The sequence below is a fragment of the Cryptomeria japonica genome, chromosome 6 (genome assembly GCF_030272615.1).
Source record: "Cryptomeria japonica chromosome 6, Sugi_1.0, whole genome shotgun sequence".
In the NCBI taxonomy this organism is placed as follows: domain Eukaryota; kingdom Viridiplantae; phylum Streptophyta; class Pinopsida; order Cupressales; family Cupressaceae; genus Cryptomeria; species Cryptomeria japonica.
The window spans coordinates 414709199-414723089 of record NC_081410.1 but is presented as its reverse complement, the minus strand read 5'-3'; the positions used below and the strand labels follow the sequence as shown (position 1 = coordinate 414723089).

The 13891-nt window shown below is 37.2% G+C and overlaps 1 protein-coding gene across 3 annotated transcripts in view; it reads right to left on the bottom strand.

Annotated features, from left to right (window-relative positions):
- The window catches only part of LOC131039103 (probable LRR receptor-like serine/threonine-protein kinase At1g53430), a 101090-nt gene that overhangs the window by 47876 nt on the left and 39323 nt on the right, over window positions 1-13891 (bottom strand). For 2 of the 3 annotated variants that reach the window (XM_057971759.1, XM_057971767.1), the window contains exon 2: window positions 7650-7718. The exons of the other annotated variant lie outside the window; for it this stretch is intronic. In XM_057971759.1, coding sequence (XP_057827742.1) covers window positions 7650-7718 — 69 coding nt within the window. The remainder of the gene's footprint in view (window positions 1-7649; window positions 7719-13891) is intronic. 3 annotated transcript variants of the gene reach the window in all.

The following is a 13891-nucleotide window of genomic DNA, read 5'->3' as shown; positions in this document are numbered from 1 at the left end:
GCACAATGGGTGTGATTGCTGCATGTGGCATGATGAGTAGCCCAGTTGTTATGCCATGCTTGATTGCTATTTTTAGGATTTGAGACTCCTTCATCTTTGCATCTAGTTGTTTCATTAATTCTTCTTTGCTGATAGCAGGCATAGCAGCTTCCTAGTCCACATGAGTGTTCTTCCTAGATTCAAACCTTGTCCTTCTCACATACTCCTTAGTTGTTTTTAATTGAGGATTTCCAATAGGATTACCTTCTTCTTTTCTCTCGTTGCACTTGGTCGAAGCCTAAGATTTAACCATTGTTGGCCTCTTGCAATGACCTGTTTGGAGACATCTTCAATCTTTGCATTTTCCTTCTTTGACCATCTTATTAGTGAGAGAGGCCTTTGATCCACCATCATTTCCTTATATGTCAGATCCAAAATATCCCCATAATCTCTGAAGTCCTTAGGAATATTATCTTCGATGTCAAATTCTATCATCTGGGCCACTGTTAACTTGTAGAACCCTCTTTGTCAAGCCTCAAAGTTATCTTGCATTTCTGCCCAAAAGTCTTCTAAAGATGGTATGTGACCCTCATATGCTACTAGCATCATTTCTTTGAGTTTTTCAAATGGGTCATATCTCAGTCGAGCATATTCAAACTCCTTAAGGTAGGGATCTTGCAACTCATGGATAGTTGTCTTTGTAGTTTGTAAATTGTGGCACTTATAGTACTTGAGGGTGATTGGGAATGTTACCCTAGTCTTATTCTTTAGGGTCATGAGGGATTGGATTCCTATAGCCTATCTTGCATACTCAAGGATGATGATCCTGTTGCTCAAATAGTGGGAAAGAAGGAGGGGGTTACTTGTAAATCCACTTAAACGGATGTATATAGTGTGTTGGTTCTAGATGAACCAAGTTCCCCATTCTTATATCAACTTCATAGCCTCAGGAGAGATACAATACCCTACATCACTCGTTAATCTACATATGACTACATATATAAAGGCACCATTAATCTTTTTGAAATGGTACCTAGCTTATTGGATGGGCAACTGAGTGTAGTATTCCCATGCTTTTCATTCACCAGGTCCTTCCCCTAATCTACTGGTGGTGTTCAATCTTGGATAAATGCCACTTCTCGCTACCACCCAAATCACATACGAAGTCATAAAACATTTCTTAGTCTTAATCACATTACACATTTGTTCAAGGATGTTGTTTAATATAATGTTTTCCGAGTCAAAATACCATTTCCTCTTAAGGATGGTATCAGTGAAATGAAACATCCATAAGTGATAATGTTTAATGTCCTCCTTCTTGAAGGCTCAATTGAGCATGACAATTAGATCCATTGGAGCATCCTTAAAATTGGCCCTTAGAATATTGTCTATAACCTTCAAACCTAACTTTCTTGGATCATTGAACCATACCTCATTTATGTGCTGTGTAGTGCCCCTCCCTGATTCATCTCTTCTTTTGGTGTTATGATAGACCTTATTAGATTTATTAGTGGTATTTTGACCGATACTTATGATTTTATTTATGTTTTTGATTCTTATTGATAATGTTAGAAACTTCATAAGCATATGGTACTTTATGATTTATATGGATGTTTGTTACATTTTAGACTATATTGATGATGGATCTATATTTGATGGTTTATATGTGCTCATTATTCATGATGGGTCATATTGCTTATGGGATTTTGATGGTATCATGATTATGCTAACCCTATTCTATGACTATGATGATTGATTTGATGCTATGGTGAATGTGACTATCTTCTAGTGCATTCATGATTAGAGACGTTGTCATACCACTCATTGCAAGCATGATATGACATTGCAATTCTCTATCACTTGCCTGATCATTTATGATGTATATGTATCATATATATATGTTGTATTGTGTTTAGTGGTGGATGCAGGATTGCAGCTACCGAACATCGAATCCACCTAGTCTCACAGGCCTAAGCATGTCTTATCCCAATGGCAAGTTGTTGGAGATGGCATGTGTTTCTCTCTTATACTCTAGGCTTAGTTGTTCACCTTGTCAATTGTGTTGTGGCATAAGTTGGTGGTTAGAGTCCTGTGTTAGTTTTTGACCCTATGTCAATTTGCTTGAGGTGTTTTGAGCATGTGGTTCTTATTTAATTAATAGTTGGATTAATATAATTTATTGTTTAAATTAATTTATCTTATAGCATGGCTATTTACTTATTTAGTGAATTTATTGTTTAATTGATCATTTGTTAATTATTTATTGTTGAGATTTATATTTAATTTATTGATTTAATGCTTTGTTTATTATTTATTGTTTAATATTTTTTTCGATCAATAATTGTTTCATAATAGTCTTCAAACTCATTTGATGCGAACTCTCCACCCGGTCAGATCTTATGCATTTCATCTTGCATCCACTTCCCTCTCAACCATCTTCTGAAAAATCTTGAATCTTTCAAAGGCTTGAGATTTGTCATGTAGGAAAGTGACCCATGTCATTCTTGAAAAATCATCAGTGACGAGCATGAAGTATCTTTCACTGGCTAGAGCTCTTATTCTGGTTGGTCCACATAGATTAGTATGCACAAGTTCAAGTGGCCTTGAAGTATTATGTTCTTTAGTCTTGAAGGTCACCTTAGTCTGCTTTCCTCTTACACATTCATCACAAAATGTGCTTATCAGTTTAATGATTGGTTACCTATATGTCTCACAGAGCCCCTTTTGCTTACTTTAACTAGATTATCAAATATTATGTGGCCTAATTTCCTGTGCCATATCCATCTCTCATCCACTTGTCCCATCATGCATTGGGACTCAAAGCATTCCTTCAGTTTGTACGCATTTCCATTTTTCCTTTTTCCTTCTGCTACAATCTGACCGATACTCTCTTTTCTTATTTGGCAACTGGTAGAGTCAAAAGTGAATTTGTATCATTTGTCACACACTCGACTCACACTTAGTAAGTTGTGCTTTAAACCTTTCACATAATATACATCACGTGCCTTCATTTTTCCATCTATATTCAGAGTACCTTTTCCCTTTATCTTGATGGAAGAGTTGTCTCCAAATCTTACTGAACCTCCATTCCAATCTTCAAGCTTAATAAATTTATTTTTGTCTCTGGTCATGTGATTGGAACATCTAATGTCTACAACCCATAAGTTTTTTCTTTCTGCATGCAGGGCAGTCTACACAATCAAACTTGTTTTTGCATTATTCTTGTCCTTCTCAACCCAAACCGGGTTGGCTTCTTTCTTCTTGTCTGTTGCAATTTCATGCTCCAGTTCTATTACCGGTTTCTAATCTAGTACTGACTTCTTTTGTTTGGTTATTTTTAGTTTGCAATGTTTTGCAATGTGCCCCCGTCGACCTGTGTGGGACTAGCTCAAATTGCAAACTTTTGACAATTATAACATTTTACATTGACATTAAATGATGAATTTGAAAACCTATTGTAGGATACTAGTAGACTTTTCCTACATTCATAACTCCTATGACCTAAATCATTACACTGATAACACACAAAATTCATCTCCCAGAGTGTAGAAAAAGAATTTATACTTTCAAAACTAACATGGGGCTTATTCATTAGTCTACAATCAGTAATTCTATGTCCAAACTTATTACACTGGTAGCAGTAGCCATGTAATTTGGGTACACACTAGTCTTGTTGCTTTGGACCAGAAAACCTTTATCTCACTGGATTTCTTCCTCTCATGTTGTTGACTCTAGTGAATCCTTCATTATCTACCTTGGGCTTACCTTTATGATTTGCATATCGGTTTAATGTGTGACCCTTCTAGTATTGAGCATTCTAGTTCATAGGCTGATTTCCTGTAGCTTCAACATAGGTCTTGTTTCTAGTACCTTTGTTGACTATAAAGATTTGTTTCCCTTTAATTTCACTTGAGGAAGTGAATTGTATCTCCTTATTGTATGTGTCTTTTTTGTTTGAACTCTATCCTTCATCAAATCCTATACCACTAGTATCTTTTGAATGCTTTTGTTTTCTCAACATCTTGTCTAAGGATTTAGTGCTACCCTCATACTTGCTCCTCATCTTCAATTCATCCTTTCTCTTTTCTAGCTCCTTTCTGAGCCTTACAATTTCTTTTTCCAGATTTTGCTACTCCTTTTCCTTCTTTATCAAATATGAGGATGTAACTTCACATATCCTCTTAGCTTCTTTCAACTGGAGTATCAGATCAGATATTGTTTTCTTGGAATCCTCTAGAGATTCCTCCAGCTATTCTTGTTTCTTTGCAGTAGCATGCTTAACCTTTTTGAGTTCTTTTCTTATTTTACTTAACTCCTCAAGGGCACTTATGAGCTCACCTTCTAGATCCACTTCAGATTCAATATCTTCATCTTTATCAGCTTCATCAACTAGTTCACCTAGAGCCATAAAGAGATTAATTTCTCTTTCATCCTCACAACAGTTATCTTCGGATACAATTTCTTCACTTGTAGCATCATCTTCAAATGTATATAGATTGTTCTTCCGGTAGTCTCTTCTTTCTTTCTGGTAGACCTTCTTCTCTTTATTCTTTCCTAAGGGTGTGCTAGTGCTTTGCAACTCCTCTCCACCATTTTCACCATAGGAACATTTTGAGGCAAAGTGTCCAATTTTACCGCAGTTAAAAAATTTAAAAAGTAGTTTTCCTTTATACTTACCAGATCCTCTTTTGAGCTTTCTTACAAAGTTTTCCACCTTTGTATCTGAGTTTTCACTAGATTCTCTATGAGCACTTTCTTCCTTACACTTTTTGGTGGAGTTGAAAATAGCCTCTTTCTTGGAAGTTCCTTCACCAGTTGTCCTCATCTCATGAGTGGCTAGGGAACCAAATAACTCATCCATTGAAAAGTTTTTCAGATCCTTAGCTTCCTCTATAGAAGAGACCTTTGTATCATACCTAGATGTGAGTGATCTAAGTACCTTTCTGACAATAAATTCATCATCTATCTCCTCTCCAAGTCCTCTGATTGTGTTCATAGTTTCATTTACTCTAAAGATAATATACAATATTTTCTTCATCTTTCATCTCCAAGCCTTCAAGCTAAACTCTTAGTGTTTGCAGCTTGGCCTCCTTGACCTTGACATCTCCTTCAAATAATCTCCAAACTTTATCCCAAGTCTCCTTGGTGGATAGGCAATGCATAACCTTAACAAACTTAGTATCAGACAACCCACTGAGAATAGCATGTTTAGCCTTTGCATTGTTTTCATACTCCTTCTTAGCATCCAGATTTGTAGGAGGAGCACTAGGGACATTATACCCATTCTTAATTGACATCCAAACATCAAAACCTAGGGAGGATAGATAGGTTTCCATTCTTCTACTCCAATAGGCATAGTTAGTTCCATCAAACATGGGGGCTTTGGAGGAGGAGGACTCATTTCTTCCCATTGTGTTCTTAGACCAAGATCTACCCAAGCTAGAGAAAGATTTGACCAAAAGGGAACCTAATGCTCTAATACCAATTGTAGAATACAAGATATCAATAAGAGGGGGGTGAATCAATGATTATAAAGAATTTTGAACTATGTGTGTGCAACCGTTAAAGTAATAAAAACACTAGTAATCCTTCACACAAAAAGAATGCATCACACAACATCAAATATACGAGGAAAACCCAATGTGGGAAAAACCTCAGTGAGAAATGTTGTTGGAGTCTACTGCTCCAATATAGTCCCAAAATGAAACAATAGTTTTACAAAGTTTAGGGCACCAACCCAAGGAGCACCAACCTCTAATGATTTATGGGCACCAAGCCAAAGGAGAACCAACCCTTAATACTATTTTGAGCATCAACTCAAGGAGCACCAACCCCTGCATCGAGAACCCACTCAATGAAATACAATGAGATAAATTTAGATACAATGAAATCACCTTGTTACAAATGAATTTTGTAAATCCTACAATCAATATCTTTTATCGGGTTTAACTCTTCTCTAGCTCACCAGCTCTATTATTACCGGTTGTCTATTCACTCTCTCTAATCCCTTACCAGTTAGCCTCTACCTTTCCTGACTTCCTCTAATCCTCACTCTGCACTCACTCACTCTCTGATGCCTTCCTACCAGTTCAACCACTATTGGTTTACTTGACTATTAACTCTGTGACAGATCACCAGTTAAACCCCTCTTACTTGTTTTGATTCAAATACTTAGTCACTTGAATCTTTTTTATCTCACTCAATCTATTCACCTCTCTAATTATTCAAACACACTCTTCTTCGGCTACTAGCATCAACAACTCAGATCTTCAATATGCATATTTATGCACAAGCTTTCCCACCAAAACTAAAAATCAAACCTTGAGTCCTAGGGTTATCTTCGCTGACCCAATCCATATCAAATCTGATCAGATCTCTTCCCCGAGATTGATAACCTACAACAAAATAAAAATGCACCGCCAAATCTTTTCTTCTAATACACGTTTACTATTGTTAGCAAACACCGACCTTTCTTTTATCAATCACATTAAATGATCTCACAGTTTCCTTCTCTAGGCCAACAAGATGATCAGATGTCCTACTTCAATCAACTCACCAAGAAACATCCTTTGATTTGCATTGAGCCGCAATCCTCTACAACAACTCCATGATTTCTGCAGTCGATATTTAAAGAAAACTTAGTTGGTTACCAACCTCAGTGATGCACTCTTCACCACTACATGTTAGCCACTTGGATCCCATGTGTCATCTTTGTCAGCATCCACCTTAGTTCACTATGTCGGTTCAAAACCAGTCATCGATCAAAAACACCCTATTGGTATACACCTTATACTATTGGTCTTCTTGCCCTACTAGCTATCCATTAACCTGTTACTCTTCAAGCCATGCTCTTCTCTCTTCTGTCAACTAGATCATTATTAGTCTGGACCTCATCTCATCTGGTTTTCCATAAAGGCAAACTCATAACTTCTTACCCTTCCTTTTTTGTCCTTGTGGTCCATCATGCCTTCTCTTCATTCAATGAAAGTATCTTCATCCGGTGGGAGTCTTTCTTGCTTACCTATTGCATGGTTTCCGATTGATGCAACACCTACTTTATGCTCATCCCTTGCTTTCTTACCAGTGGTCATCTTTACTGGTTGATACAACACCTTCCTGCATACTAGACCGGTATTCATTCTTCTTCACATAGTGCACATCAGTCAATTATAAATGTGCTCTCAGGTTCACCAAACTTGATGTGGTTTCAATCACAGAATCATGCCAATGTTATGAGCATATATTTTGAACCTTAACATCTAAATCCTCTCCAATCATCTATATTGGTTGCTTTATCACTGCTCGGTTCTTGTTTACCGGCTGACAATACTCCTTCCTGCATACTAGTAACACCCATGAGAACACCATGCCAACATCAACTCCAATACCAGTTGACATCAACGACAATATAATGCCAACAATAATTTAGTACATTATGTGAAAAATATATATTAAAAAGAAAAAGGAATTGATAAAAAACATCATTAGTAAAATATATGCTTAAACATACTTTTGAAGAATCAAAGTTGATTAATTTAAAGTATTTTATTTTATTTATAATTAGTTTAACTATGTATAATACTTCTTTATGTATAAATTAAATTATGTGAGATTTGTTATAACTCAAAAAATTAATCTAAGTGAAATGAAAAAGAGAGAACTTTTCTTACACAAAGTCAATTTTAGATAACCATTCTTCAAGTTGAAGCTTTCCCGATAAGCTATTATTTCCAAGGTACCTGAAATGTCGAATAGATTTTCTTTTACTCATGTATTTTCCTTTTCTATTTTCATATAAAAAGTAATGGAAAATATAATTTTTTTTTTTGTAAATGAAGATTTTGAATTTATTTGATGAATATGCTTCGAAAACTATTGATATATCAAAAATGAAAGTTATTCATAATCAATAGTTATAACGAAAATAAAGGTGCAAGATGACTACATTTTATGATGTCATTAAATAAAGATTTGAAGTGTAGGGAATACAATTTAAATATTTCACTTTCAAAATATAATGATGTCATTTGCAACATTTAACATATTTGCAATGTTATCTCTAACCTTGTCAACAACATTTGACACCTTCCTTTGCAACCAAATTTGGAGGACATTGAGGGATCAAAATTATCCTGAACACAATGGTGAAGAAAAAATATGTAGAGTGTTAGGCTTCTTGGCTACTAGTTTTTGGTTGATAAATTTAAGTCTTGTACAAGCTTTGTTGGAGTTTGTTGTTAACATGATCTTGTATGGTTTTTATTGATGTCAAACTTGGTTATCCAGATGGATGTTGGTCCAGACATGTGTTTTGGTTGTTGTAGATTTATGTTTTATGTTACAATTAATGTTTTAGTGTTAGTGGTGTCATCCTATACTCAAGGTGGTCTAGAATGCTTTTGGTGCCCTCTGGATATGTTTCTAATTGTGTTGTGGTTTAGTGGATCATATTATTTTGGTTTGGATATATGTTGAGATTTTAATTTGGGTCTTGCCATGGCGAGTGGAGATCTGCATTGAGTATTTTGCATTAGAAGTGGTTATGTAGCCGATTGGTTGATTATGTCTACACATTATGTTTATTAAATACTTTGGAGTTATTGACAATGGGCCAACGTCCCTCACAGAGATTTGTGACATGGTTTAATACCCTGTTGTGGTTCTATAAGTCTAGTGGTTGTATCAAGCATTGATAGGTTGATCTTTTGGTGCAATGACAACCCTAGCTAGGTCACAGGTTCAAATCACGCAAGCCATAGTGAGTGATGTTGGGAGGGGGATTGTTGGTAGTGGGCTAGCGTCCCTCACAAGGAATCGCAACATAGTTTAGCAGCCTCCTGTGGATTCTATAAGTCTAGTGGTTGTATCAGGCATTGACAAGTCGATCTTTTGGTGCAACGACAACCCTAGCTTGTAACAAGAGTATGTGTTAGCATGTGCGAATTCTTGGCTCGATCGTGGAAGGATCTATTGTGATATATTTTTGTTCTCTCTTTCCCCTGGTGTGGACTAATTTAAGTATTTTAGGTTTGGGTGGCTTATTTTGTGTAATATCGCTTATTCTATTTTAGCTAACCCTTAATTAGGATTTCAATGTTGTACCTCATATTTAAGATGTGTGGATGAGAAGTGAATTGTGTGAGAAGTGTATGGGAATGATTTCCAAGTAGATTTGAGTTTGTGGTGATGTGAAAGTCAGTTTGAGAAGTGCTTTGAAGGTGATATATGGGTAAGTGCACCAAGATGGTGTGCAAAAAGGGGGGTATAAGTGGACACTTGTTTTATGAAATCAGGTAACCTTGAACTTGCAAGAGAAAGTTGAGAGTCATCCACTCAATATATGAAGATACTCAAAGAACAAAGATTGTAGCACTTTGAAACTAGTTTCCAAACTATTGATTTTTTAAAAAATTGGATAAGATTAAGGGGGTCAAATCCTTCGTGCACGAAAAATAGATCCTCATTTAAAAAAAAAAAACATAACATAGTGTATGACATACACATTAAAAAAGTCATAGTTAGATTGAGTATTTTGACAAATCCTTTGGTAGAAAGATAGTTAAGAGTGAGCACTAGAAGTTGTGTATTTTTTTGTAATTTTTTGTTGACTATTCTTTTTTATGATTTTTCAAATTGAGCACATCCTGAAAATCAGGTACCTGTTTGTGCATGAAGCATAACTTGCACCAAAACAATCAAAAATACAATTTTTTTTTTAAATGGAGACACTAGTAAAATAAATTCAAGAATAATATGTTATTGTTGTTCAAATTTAAAAAAAAATTATATGGTTAGAAAGCTTAGAAGATGGGTGAAAATATGGTGGCAATTTTAGAAATACCCAGTTGATGAAGTGTAAACCTGATGATGACAAAGTCGAGAAACCAAGTTGATAAAAGAAAACATGTCAAAAAGGAGGGAAATGGAGGGAAATCAAACTTCCAACTTGTAGCTTTGTCATCCAAGCCTATTCACAAGCCTAAATAAACTAAAGCACATACGGGGTATTTTGAATATGAAGTGTGTGCGTGGTTTTAATAAACAAAACTGTGTACATGGTATTTTGAATATGAAGCACGTATGGTATTTTAATAAAAAAACCATGTACGGGGTTTTAAGAAGACAAACCGCGTACGAGTTTCAAATTAATAAAGTTAGATTAGGAATATGGACTTGTATGCAATTCATTTAGCATTCCATTAGGTTTTTCAGCAAGATATATACATAAAATGTATAAGTGGCATTTCTCTTTGTCTTTTATCTTTCTTATACTTTAAGTTAGATTTTATGTATATATTGTCAGGATGTTTGAGAGTGGTTTCACATCTCTAGGAGTCATAATACAGATTCTAAATTTTAGGAGATCCTATAATTTTTTAGACATAGTTAAATTTTAGTAATCAGTAGGCTTGTATCATCATTCACTTGCTATCTCTCTATCTCACGCTATTTGTCTCCCCTAGGCTCTATACCTATCTCTTTTCATATCTCTCTCATCCTCTCTTCACCTCTCTTTATCTCACTCTCTCCTCTCTCCCCAAGCTTTAGATATTATAATTTCTCAAACATAATCAAATTTTAGTAATCACTAAGCTCTTATTATCTACATAATCTACCTACCTTTTTGCACTCCCCCTTAAAATATTTATCTAAATGCCTACATAGATAGAGAGAGATGTACAAAGAGAAGGAGAGAGAGAGATATAGATAGGCTAGATAGATAAAATTGGAGGTGATATTTAGAGAGAGAGAGAGAGAGAGAGGAGTTGGAGTGAGAGAGAGTGATGGAGAGAGTGAGAGAGGAAGGGGAGGGAGAGAGGGAGAGAGGGGAGAGAGAGAGGGATGGGGAGGTGGTGCAGGAGAACCCTTCTAAGGTCTTCCTCCTTTTGGATTTTGTTGGGGATTTTGCTTCTTTAAGAAGCCATGTAAATGTAATAAGAGCCAAGAGCTCATTAGTCTTGTTTAGGTCCTAGTTTAGGTCCTAGGTTCACAAGTCTAGGTTGAGGTTTCTTGTGGAGTAGAGGGCATGTGTGCCATTGACTAGTTTGGGGTCCTTTTAGCATGGTGGTGTCCATAGGATAGCCCAATGTAGGCCTAGAAGACAAGAAAAGCAACATTGCAAAAGTTGCTCAAAAGTTGCAAAAAGTTGCATGACAACTTTTCAAAGTTGTCAAGCAACTTTTCCACCTAATAGGTCATAACCTTAGCTTGGTGTGGAGAACCCTAACCTTGGCACACAAACCAAGGAAAAGACACTATATATTGTTTCAAACCCTAAAATGAGGGATGGGATGTCAGTTTGTATGCCAAAGGGAAGAGACATTGACTGTGATTGTATTTTGTTGCCAGTCGGCACAAATGGAGCATTAAAAGATTGATAATGGATTGCTTTGTAGTCTAAAATATGTTGAGAGACTTGTATTGTGTTCATACTTTCATTTTGAGCATTTAGGTTAGGTTATTGTGCAGGTTTTGTGTACTTGTAAATATTTTGTGAGTTACTCTTTCACTGTCCAGTTTTGGATTGTTTTGTGTAAATGGGTTGACAACTCCTATCCCCATTGTGGAAACACCATGAAACCATCGAGAATAGGAGTGCAAACCTTGTACGATACCTCAAAGAAAGCAGGGCCCTTGAAGATGTAGGAAATCCTTTCAAAGACCCACTCCTAGGTGAGACTTGACTGTGCCCGGCTAGGAAGGGTTAAGGTTGTAGAGGTCTGTGAGAGCAAGGAAGGACAAAGAAGGATGCACCATTTGGAGGATTTGTAGAGGGGTGTGTGGAGCACCATTGGTGAGAAGGAGTAGCTTCCACCAATCCAGATAAGGTGGTGAAGACATCAAACCATCACTGTGACCCTGGCAGGCCTAAAAACCCTCTTAAAAACCCTAAAAAAACCCTAAATTCACCTAGGGCAGTGTACGAACACTTGGAGGCCCAAAACTAGGAAAATATTTGAGCCTTTTCCAAATGATTAGTAGTCCCTTTGGGAAGTTTCACAAGTATGGGAATTGTTTGCAAGAGGGAGCCCTAAAAGTCTGGAATGGAGGCCTAATTGGGGCACATTCCTTGTAGCCCTATTTTGTAGGAAAGAAGCAAAATAGTGAGATCGGTAACAAATAGGAAGGTCAAAACCTCTTGGGGGAACATGAATGGAAGGAGAAATATGTCAAAGACCTGTCCTATCCATGCTAGGACCTAAGAAGGTGTAGGAGGAGCTAAACCCTTATTAGCCTAAGTGAGGGATTTTGATTCTTGTGAGTAGGTGAGACCTTAGGAGAAGTATCACAGGTTGTTGGTGGGTGGATTGGGAAAGGTCAGGGGATTCCACAAGCAAGGGAAGTCCTAGAGACCCTAGGGTGTGGTTGGAACACCTGGTGATCCAAGGAGAGGATCAAAGAGCATAGACTAGGCTAGTCTATCCCATACCCATTCCCATCAGATTAGTATCCGAGCCAAGTTAAAGATTTGGTGGACCGTGCATGTCTCTATATTTTGGTGAATCAGTAGGGGAGAACATAATGGTCGCTAATGCAAAGCTGGCTAGGGAGGTAGAAGAACAAAAGGAGAAAAATAGACTCCTTGAAGATGCTATGAGTGAGATAAGGAACAAGCTGCAAGAAGTGGTTGATCAGAGGGCACATGGACTTTGGGGTTCAGACACCAATGACAGAGGCAAGAAAGCTATTGATCGTGATGACATCATACCTGAACCAGACCCCTTAATCAATGAAGAACCTTTTGTAAAGGCCATTAAGGCTTTGAATCCAAAATCTTTTGAAGGATTGCCACTTTTCAGTGGAAGGATGGATATTGACACCATCGTGGAATGGATTGAGGGTATGGAGAACCATTTTGAGTGTGAAGGTGTGACAGAAGTCCAAAAGGTTAAGGTTGTCAAATCAAGACTAAGGGGAGCAGCCTTGACATGGTGGAAGTACTTGCAAGAGGAGAGAATTAGCATGGGGAAGCTACCTATTGCAAATTGGAAGGCCATGGTGAGTAAGATCAAAGAGAACTACTTGCTAGAGGATTATGAAGTCCAACTTCATAAGAAGAGATAGGGATTGAAGTAGAAAGATCTTGATGTGGCCTCCTACATAGAGGAGTTTCAAAAGCTTTGTCTTAGATCCAAAGTCCAAGAAGAGGAATCCATCAAGGTGGCTAGGTATCTAAGTGGCCTAAAGTGGAACATCCAAGAGGAGATAAGCCTATGGACTCCTACCACTATCTAAAGATGTCATCAGCTTGCTGCTAAGGTGGAAGAGAGGAACAAAAGGAAGGGAGACTCCAACAACAGGGGTAGAGGCAGAGGTAGAGATCAAATGAATCATCGAGGTGGTTACCAAAGCAAGGCAAGTGAGCAAAGGAATCAAGGAGAGTCCAAGTTGACAGAGCACAATAGTGAAAGAACTCTTAGAGGCAGCCATTCTAGAGGAAGAGGTGCACAAGGGGGTCCAAATAGGGGTAGAGGTACCGATAGGGGTAATTCCTACTTTGCAACCATGAAATGCTACAATTGTGGTCAATTGGGACACCCAGCCTATAGATGCCTTGACAAGCCTACCTCATCAAACAGTGGAAAGAAGGTTGCTTATGCCCATGAAGACACATCAAGAAGCAAAACACCTGAGGTGGACCATATTGAATCAGAGATTGGAGAAAATCTGATGTTCAATAGAGTCTTGATAAGACATTCGGTTAAGGATGAACCTAAGCATAGGAGAGCATTGTTTAGGGTGAGATGCAAAATCCTTGGTAAGGTTTGCAAGGTGATAGTTGATTTAGGGTCAACTAATAACATCATATCAGATGAGGTAGCCAAGAAGTTGAAACTCACAAAGATACCCCACACTAGCCCTTACAAGGTGACATGGTTGAATCAAGAGCAAAGTGTGCTTGTCAATGAAT